Consider the following 8,304-nt stretch of genomic DNA (forward strand, 5'->3'; position numbering starts at 1 on the left):
GATGTCTCTTTTTTCCCCCCTACCCTTTTTAGTTTTAGAACTTTAGCAGACTAAGGCTAAAGAAATACCACAATCAAATGATCCCAACATAAGCATGTCTGGCAAGGCCTGTTTATTATTGGGGGAATAAACATGAGCTTTGGAATTACACACACTTGGGTTTAAATTCTGGCTCTGCTACTTCTCCCGTAACAAAAGCCCAAAATCTTACTGAGCCTAAGTTTTCCTATTTATAAAATAGAAAAGCTGGGCACAGTGGTGTGCACCTACAGTTACAGCTACTCAGGGGCCAAGGCAGGAGGATCACTTGAGCCAAAGAGTTTAAGTCTCTAGTATGCTATGATCACACCTGTGAATAGCCACTGCACTCCAGCCTGGGCAATATAGGGAGACCCCATTGCTTAAAAAAAAAAAAAAGAATAACAATAGCTAAAATAGAAATACCTGCCTTGTGAGGATTAAAGTTATTATTGTATTTGTGAAGTGCACTTTGGGAGGCTGAGGCAGGCAGATTGCCTGAGCTCAGGAGTTCAAGACCAGCCTGGGCAATATGGCAAAACCCTATCTCTACTAAAAATACAAAAAATTAGCCAGGCGTGGTGGCTTGTGCCTGTAGTCCTAGCTATGCAGGAGGCTGAGGCACAAGAATTGCTTGAACCTGGGAGGTGGAGGTTGCAGTGAGCTGAGATCGTGTCACAGCACTCCAGGCTGGGTGACAGACGAGACTATCTCAGAAAAATAGAAGCTATATAATTTGTTATTTGGTGCCAAGATTTAGATTTCTAGCTCCCAGCCTACATCTTTGTCCTGTGCTGGATGCTTCTTGCCTTCGAACATCAGACTTCAAGTTCTTCAGTTTTGGAACTCGGACTGGCTCTTGCTCCTCAGCTTGCAGACAGCCTATTGTGGGACCTTGTGATCATGTAAGTTAATACTTAATAAACTCCCCTTTATATACATATATATGTATATACACATATATATGTGTGTATATATATCTCCTGTCCATCTAGAGAATCCTAATACAGATGCTTACTAGTTAGTGAATTCATGTGTTTCAGTACTGTTATAAACACTTTTTGGAAGCTCACTTCTTTAACAGTTCTTCATGGTTTAACTGATTAAAAAGGTTTTTTTGTCATGAATGTTTTCAAATACAACAGTAAAGAGGACAGTATAATGAAACCCATACACATCACCTAGACCCAAATTATTAGATGTTGCCATACTTGCTTAACTATACCTTCCTTTTTCTCTGAAGTCATTTAACCACATTGCCAATATCACACCTCACAAAATTAATAGTAACTATCATCAAATGTGAAATTCATAATCTAAATGTCTCAAAATATCTTTTATTGTTTGCTCAAATCAGGGTCAACACAAGGTTCACACTTGACATTGAGTTGTGAATTTTTAATTATAAAAGTAATACATGCGGGCCAGGCACAGTGGCTTACACCTGTAATCCTAGCACTTTGGGAGGCCGAGGTGGGCAGATCACGAGGTCAAGAGATCAAGACCATCCTGGCCAGCATGGTGAAAGCCTTTCTCTACTAAAAATACAAAAATTAGCTGGGCGTGGTGGCGCATGCCTGTAGACCCAGCTACTCAGGAGACAGGCAGGAAAATCGCTTGAACTCAGGAGGCGGATGTTGCAGTGAGCCGAGATTGCACCACTGCACTCCAGCCTGGCAACAGAGCAAGACTCCATCTTGAAAAAAAAAAAGGAATACATGCTTATTGTAAAAAAAAAAAGATTCAAAAGGTTCAGAAAGATAAATGAAAAGTGGAATTCCACCTCTCCCAATCACCCACTTTTCACATTCCACTGTTAAGTTTCTTGCATATCCTACAATTTTTTAATGCACATATAAGCATATGTCTCTTCACAAATGGGATGATACCATACATTCTATAATTTTTTTTAAATCTATCTATAACAGCTGTGAGGTATTCCACTATATGGATGTGGCAAAATTCATTTAACTAAAACCAAACTAATAGGCATGTCTTGGTTGTTTCTACTGGGCCATTAGCAACAATGCTATAGTAAACATCATTTTGCATAAATCTCTATACAATTGTTCAAGTACGGAGGGATAAATTTCTAGAAATAAAATTGCTGGATGAAAGAAAGCATGGGCATGACTTTTATTTGGATACATATCCATCAAAAGTGGGAGAATGCCATTTTCCCCACACCCTCACCAATTCTTCACCAATCTGACAGGTGAAAAGAGGGGGCCCCAACTACCTTTTAGAGTTTCTCTGCCCGGCAGTTTCCAGTGACTGTACATGCAAATGGAAAAGTCCCATTAGAAATAGTTGACCCAACACAGTTGCAATTAAATATTTGAGCTAAGTATATACCAGCAAAGTATTAAAATCCAGAAAAACTCAAGCTTCATAAAACCTCAAATTTCAAATCAGGGATGCTAAAATCCACATAGCTCACTTGTATGGGCCTGGCCTAAACAGACCCCTCAGAGGAACTTTGGAGGGAAATTGTTTCTCTAGGTAAGGAATAACAGCATAAAGGGAAAAAAATTAAAATTGATAGATACAGGATTCTTTCTAGATCTGCCCTGTCCAGTATAAATGCCACTAACCACATGTGGCTATTAAACACTTAAAATGTGGCTAGTGCAACTGCAGAACTGAATTTCTAATTTTATTTGATTTTAATACATGTAAAAGTAGATACTTCAGTTATTGAAAAACTGTGAGTTATGTTTCAAACAACTTGAGTATGTAAATACATTTTTCCACAGTAAGTTTTAAGAAATCTAAATACAGATTAAGTACGTCTGATGAAAACCTAGCATCTGAATTGACAGGATTTTTTGTGTGTGTGGGGTGGGGGTGGAGACAAAAGTTTTGCTCTGCCACCCAGGCTGGAGTGCAGTGGTGTGATCTCAGCTCACTGCAACCCCCGCCTCCTATTTAAGTGATTCTTATGCCTTAGTCTCCCAAGTAGCTGGGATTACAGGTATGCACCACCATGCCCAGCTAATTTTTGTATTTTTAGAGATAGGGGTTTTACCATGTTGGCCAGGCTGGTCTCGAACTCCTGGCCTCAAGCAATCTGCCCACCTTGGCCTCCCAAAGTGCTGGGATTACAGATGTGAGCCACCATGCCCAGCCTTGACATGTGTTTTTAAGTGTAAAGTATACCAGATTTTGGAGACTTAGTATGAGAAAAAGAATACAAATCTCTTTTTTTTGAGACTGAGTTTTGCTCTTGTTACCCAGGCTGGAGTTCAATGTCGTAATCTTGGCTCGCTGCAACCTCCACCTCCTGGGTTCAAGTGATTCTCTGGCCCCAGCCTCCCTAGTAGCTGGTAAAATATCTCAATTTTATCTTGATTATGTATTGAAATATTTTTGATACACTAACATATAAATTATTAAAATTGATTTTCAATGAGTTTTGTTAGAGAAGCTACTAGAAATGTTTTAATTATGTGTATAGCCTGTACTATATTTTTGTTGGGCAGTGCTGCTCTAGATATGGTAATTAACTACCTTTTTCTGGGGAGATGATTCATAGCATTCTCCAGAATCCTAAGTCCAAAGGAGGGTATGAACCACAATAGAACTACAAAATACACTCTCTAGCTCCTTCTGGAGGCTGCCCTCAAAAAACCTTTTAAGGAAAGATAACTGACATTTAAAAAATAAGACATTTTACCAAATCACTGTCACTGTCTCATCAAAGGACAACTTCCAGCAGCTGTGTCTTCTGATGTTCATTCTTCAGCTGACCAACTTGGAGCAGGCCTAGACTTGCTGGTACTGAAACTGTTCCCAATGAGGGTTAGCCTTCCAGAGGAAACTTAACAACCTGAGAACTGCAGCAGCAGGATAACCTCTCCACCTGCCTACCTCTCTGTCAAAAAAGAAGAGCCTCTGTTATGGGACAAAAATCCTGAAAGGTGGTGAAACTGTTGCATGTCTAATTAAAATCTACAATTCACAACATTGACTAAAGCTGCTCACCTGAGGCTGAGCACAGTGGCTCACACCTGTATTCCCAGCTCTTTGGGAGGCCAAGACAGGTGGATCACCTGAGGTCAGGAGTTCAAGACCAGCCTGGCCAACATGGCAAAACCCCATCTCTACTAAAAATACGAAAATTAGCTGGGCGTGGCAGCACATGCCTGTAATCCCAGCTACTTGGATCAAGATCACTTGAGGCACAAGATCACTTGAACCCAGGAGGCAGAGGTTGCAGTGAGCCAAGAACATACCAATGCACTCCAGCCTAGGTGACAGAGGAAGACGCTCTCAAAAAAATAAAATAAAAAACTAAAGCTGCTCACCCGAGAAAAAAATGGGAATAGCACAAAAATAATGTAGAAGTAAGGAAATTTAAAAGATTGTGTATTTTTTAATAACAAAGTACTCCTTTTAACCATTTTGCAAGTTGGTAAAGTATCTAAATATACATATGTACAAGTTCGTAAATGTGTTAGTTGAAGCTGGGTGTGGTGGCTCACACCTATAATCCTAGCACTTTGGGAGGCTGGGGCAGGTGGATCGCTTGACCTCAAGACCAGGTTGTGCAACATGGCAAAACCCTGTCTCCACTAAAAATACAAAAATTAGCTGGGTGTAGCAGTGGGCACCTATAGTCCCAGCTACTCATGATCGCCTGAGCCCAGGAGGCGGAGGCTGCAGTGAGCCAAGATCATGCCACTGCACTCCAGCCTGGGCAACACAGTGAGACCCTGTCTCAAAAAAAAAAAAAAGTGTTAGTTGCTTGCCATGTTGAGAACAGTGTGATTTCAGTGAAGGGATCACAGGGCTACTCTAATGCATACAGAAAAGTGTTTAAATGTACAGTGGACCCTTGAACAATGTGAGGGTTAGGAGTGCCCTACCCCCTTGCAGTTGAAAATCTGGGTATAACTTTTGTCTCCCCAAAAACTTAACTACTAATAGCCTACTGTTGACTGGAAGCCCTATCAATAATATAAACAGTCAATTAACACCCATACACACACACGTACATGTGTGTGTGTTTGTGTGTGTGTGTATATACACATATACTGTCTTTTTTTTTTTTTTTTTTTTTGAGACGGAGTCTTGCTCGGTTGCCCAGGCTGGAGTGTAATGATACAATCTTGGCTCACTGCAAACTCCACCTACCGGGTTCAAGCAATTCTCCTGCCTCAGCCTCCGGAATAGCCAACATTATAGGCATCTGCCACCACGCCCCACTAACTTTTGTATTTTTAGTAGAGACAGAGTTTCACTGTGTTGGCCAGGCTGGTCTCGAACTCCTGACCTCAAGTGATCTGCCTGCCTCAGCCTCCCAAAGTGCTGGGATTATGGGCATGAGCCACCGCACCCAGCTTATATACTGTATTCTTACAATAAAGTAAGCTAGAGAAAAGTTACTAAAATCATAAGGAGGAGAACATATATTTACTATTCATTAAGTGAAAGTGGATCATCATAAGGGTGTTCATCTTCATCATCTTCCTGTTGAGTAAGCTGCAGAGTGGGATGAAGAGGAGAGCATGGTGTTGCTGTCTCAGGGGTGGCAAAGGCAGAAGAAAATCCACGTATAAGTCGACCGTGCAGTTCAAACCCTGTTCAAGGGTCAACTGTACATGTATATAGGAAGTGTACGTGTAGAGTGACAACAGATGTGTAGAGCGTGCTACAGTCTGAGGCAGCAGAAGAGCCGCTTTCCTTGATGTCTCAGGATGTATCATTTCTGTGTTTTCTCAGAAAGCTGAACCTCATTACATTATCTCTTTCATAAATTGCCTATCAGCTTCCAGACTTACAAGACCACAAATTTGTAACTAAGACAGAGGGGTTAGGACAGGGCAGAATTACCAGAGAGGTGGAGGTGTGTGGAGATTTAAAAAGCACATTCAAAATGATCACTGCTCCGATTTGGCTATGATAGTTGACATATTTTGACATTTCAAATGATGCTAATTCTCAAGAGGGAGCATAAGTTAAAGCAAGTTTGAAGATCACTGTCCTAAATCCACATGGCTTGACACAAGAATGGGGTAGTACAATAAAATGTCATCTCACACCTGAGCAAATCAAAATTCTAGGAATTCTTTGTACTGGAGGAGATAATACGAATAACATGGCCCCTGCAAAGTAGTCTACCGAGTTATTTAATCAGTGTGACTTTAGAATTTAAATTCGACATATACAAAGTACCTACCTAAAGCATCCCTACACTTACCACCAAAAGTAGGTATATTTGAAAGGTACACAGAACATTTCACACGTAGTGATCTTACAAGGCAGAAAAAAACATTCTTAGGAAGCTTCTTTACAGCCACTTTTCATCCACAAGGAAGGCAGCAGCCATAACCATTTTTACAAAATAAGTGGAATCAATAATACCAAAAAGCCAAATTATTTAAATTTTGAGTCATCTCTTCACTTCACCACTGGCCTCAGTAATTTCTGGACCCACTGGAGCAGCAGAGTTGAAGGTTAGGGAGAAGTTGGAAATTTCCTTAACCTGTTGGCAGCAGTCACCACATAGAAATGTTTCTTGAGGCAAGGAGAGAATAAAAGAAAAGAAAAAGCATATATTTCAGACCAGTTGCTTTACAAAGAAACAATAAAAGGATTTAAGTGAGTCCAGCTGCTGGGGTTGGTTTAAATCTGATCACCTAAAGGAAAAACAAGTTTCTAAAATAATTATAGAATAATCACATGACTTTCAGGGGCATGTTGGGAGTAAATATGAAGTGGGAAGATATATCATCCTACCCCTGTTTTTCTTTTTTTTTAGGGGGGTGGAGGGTGGGGATGGGGTCTGGCTCTGTTGCCCAGGCTGGAGTGCAGTGGCATGATCTTGACTCACTGCAACCTTCACCTCCTGGGTTCAAGTGATCCTCCCACCTCAGCCTCCAAAGTAGCTGGGACTACAGGCAAGTGCCACCACACCCAGCTAATTTCTGTCTTGTTTGTGGAGATATGTCTCCACTATGTTACCCAGGCTTATCCTGCCCTTTTCACATTTTAAAAATGGAGCACCCTAGAACAGTGTCTTATTTTTATTTTTTATCAGCCTACATCGTGCTTTGACAGAACAGTGTTTTTCAAATTGTGATTCACAACCAAGCAATGGGTCATGAAATCAAATTGGTGGGTTGTGAACAGCATTTAAAAAATAAAGCCAAGTGGCACAGAATAGAAAATATCAGAATACATCATACTCTGTTAGAGAAAATGTTGTGATTTTTTTTAAACAGAGATGGGAGTCTCACTCTGTCACCCAGGCTGGAGTACACTGGCAAGATTATGGCTCACTGCAGCCTCAAACTCCTGAACTCAAGTGATCCTCCCCACTCAGCCTCCCGAATAGCTGGGACTATAGGTGCAGGTCACCATGCCTGAGTCAAATTTTTGTTGTGTGTGTGTGTGTGTCTTTCCCGGTATGTGTGTACACGTATAGGTATTCTTGTGTACTGGCTCCATACATAAAGGGTTTTGTTTGTGCTTTTGGATCCCCAGTGAGGATCTAAGTCTATATTAAATTGTTGGAAGCCACTTCCCTGGATCACAATTGCTTTTTTTTTTTTTAATTATACTTTAAGATCTAGGGTACATGTGCACAACGTGCAGGTTTGTTACATATGTATACATGTGCCATGTTGGTGTGCTGCACCCATTAACTTGTCATTTACATTAGGTATATCTCCCAATGCTATCCCTCCCCCTCCTCCACAATAGGACCCGGTGTGTGATGATCCCCTTCCTATGTCCAAGTGATCTCATTGTTCAATTCCCACCTATGAGTGAGAACATGCGGTGTTTGGTTTTCTGTTCTTGGCGATAGTTTGCTGAGAATGATGATTTCCAGCTGCATCCATGTCCCTACAAAGGACACGAACTCATCCTTTTTTATGGCTGCATAGTATTCCATGGTGTATATGTGTCACATTTTCTTAATCCAATCTGTCACTGATGGACATTTGGGTTGATTCCAAGTCTTTGCTATTGCGAATAGTGCCACAATAAACATACGTGTGCATGTGTCTTTATAGCAGCATGACTTACAATCCTTTGGGTATATCCCCAGTAATGGGATGTCTGGATCAAATGGTATTTCTAGTTCTAGATCCTTGAGGAATCGCCACACTGTTTTCCACAATGGTTGAACTAGTTTACAGTCCCACCAACAGTGTAAAAGTGTTCCTATTTCTCCACATCCTCTCCAGCACCTGTTGTTTCCTGACTTTTTAATGATTGCCATTCTAACTGGTGTGAGATGGTATCTCATTGTGGTTTTGATTTGCATTTCTCTGATGG

General features: G+C 40.9%; 1 protein-coding gene across 13 annotated transcripts in view; it reads right to left on the bottom strand.

The window, feature by feature from the left end:
• Window positions 1-5,336: 5,336 nt before the first annotated feature.
• The window catches only part of MYLK3 (myosin light chain kinase 3), a 94,625-nt gene continuing 91,657 nt past the window's right edge, over window positions 5,337-8,304 (bottom strand). For 12 of the 13 annotated variants that reach the window (XM_017880274.1, XM_017880279.1, XM_017880283.1 and 9 more), the window contains one exon: window positions 5,337-6,537. In XM_017880274.1, the coding sequence (XP_017735763.1) occupies window positions 6,478-6,537 (60 nt within the window). In that variant the 3' untranslated portion in view covers window positions 5,337-6,477. Of the gene's footprint in view, window positions 6,538-6,587; window positions 6,660-8,304 lie in introns of those variants that run through there. The other variant, XM_017880271.1, reaches the window with a different exon arrangement.

The sequence above is a fragment of the Rhinopithecus bieti genome, unplaced genomic scaffold, assembly GCF_001698545.2.
Source record: "Rhinopithecus bieti isolate Rb0 unplaced genomic scaffold, ASM169854v2 scaffold_12138, whole genome shotgun sequence".
NCBI classification, from domain to species: Eukaryota; Metazoa; Chordata; class Mammalia; order Primates; family Cercopithecidae; genus Rhinopithecus; species Rhinopithecus bieti.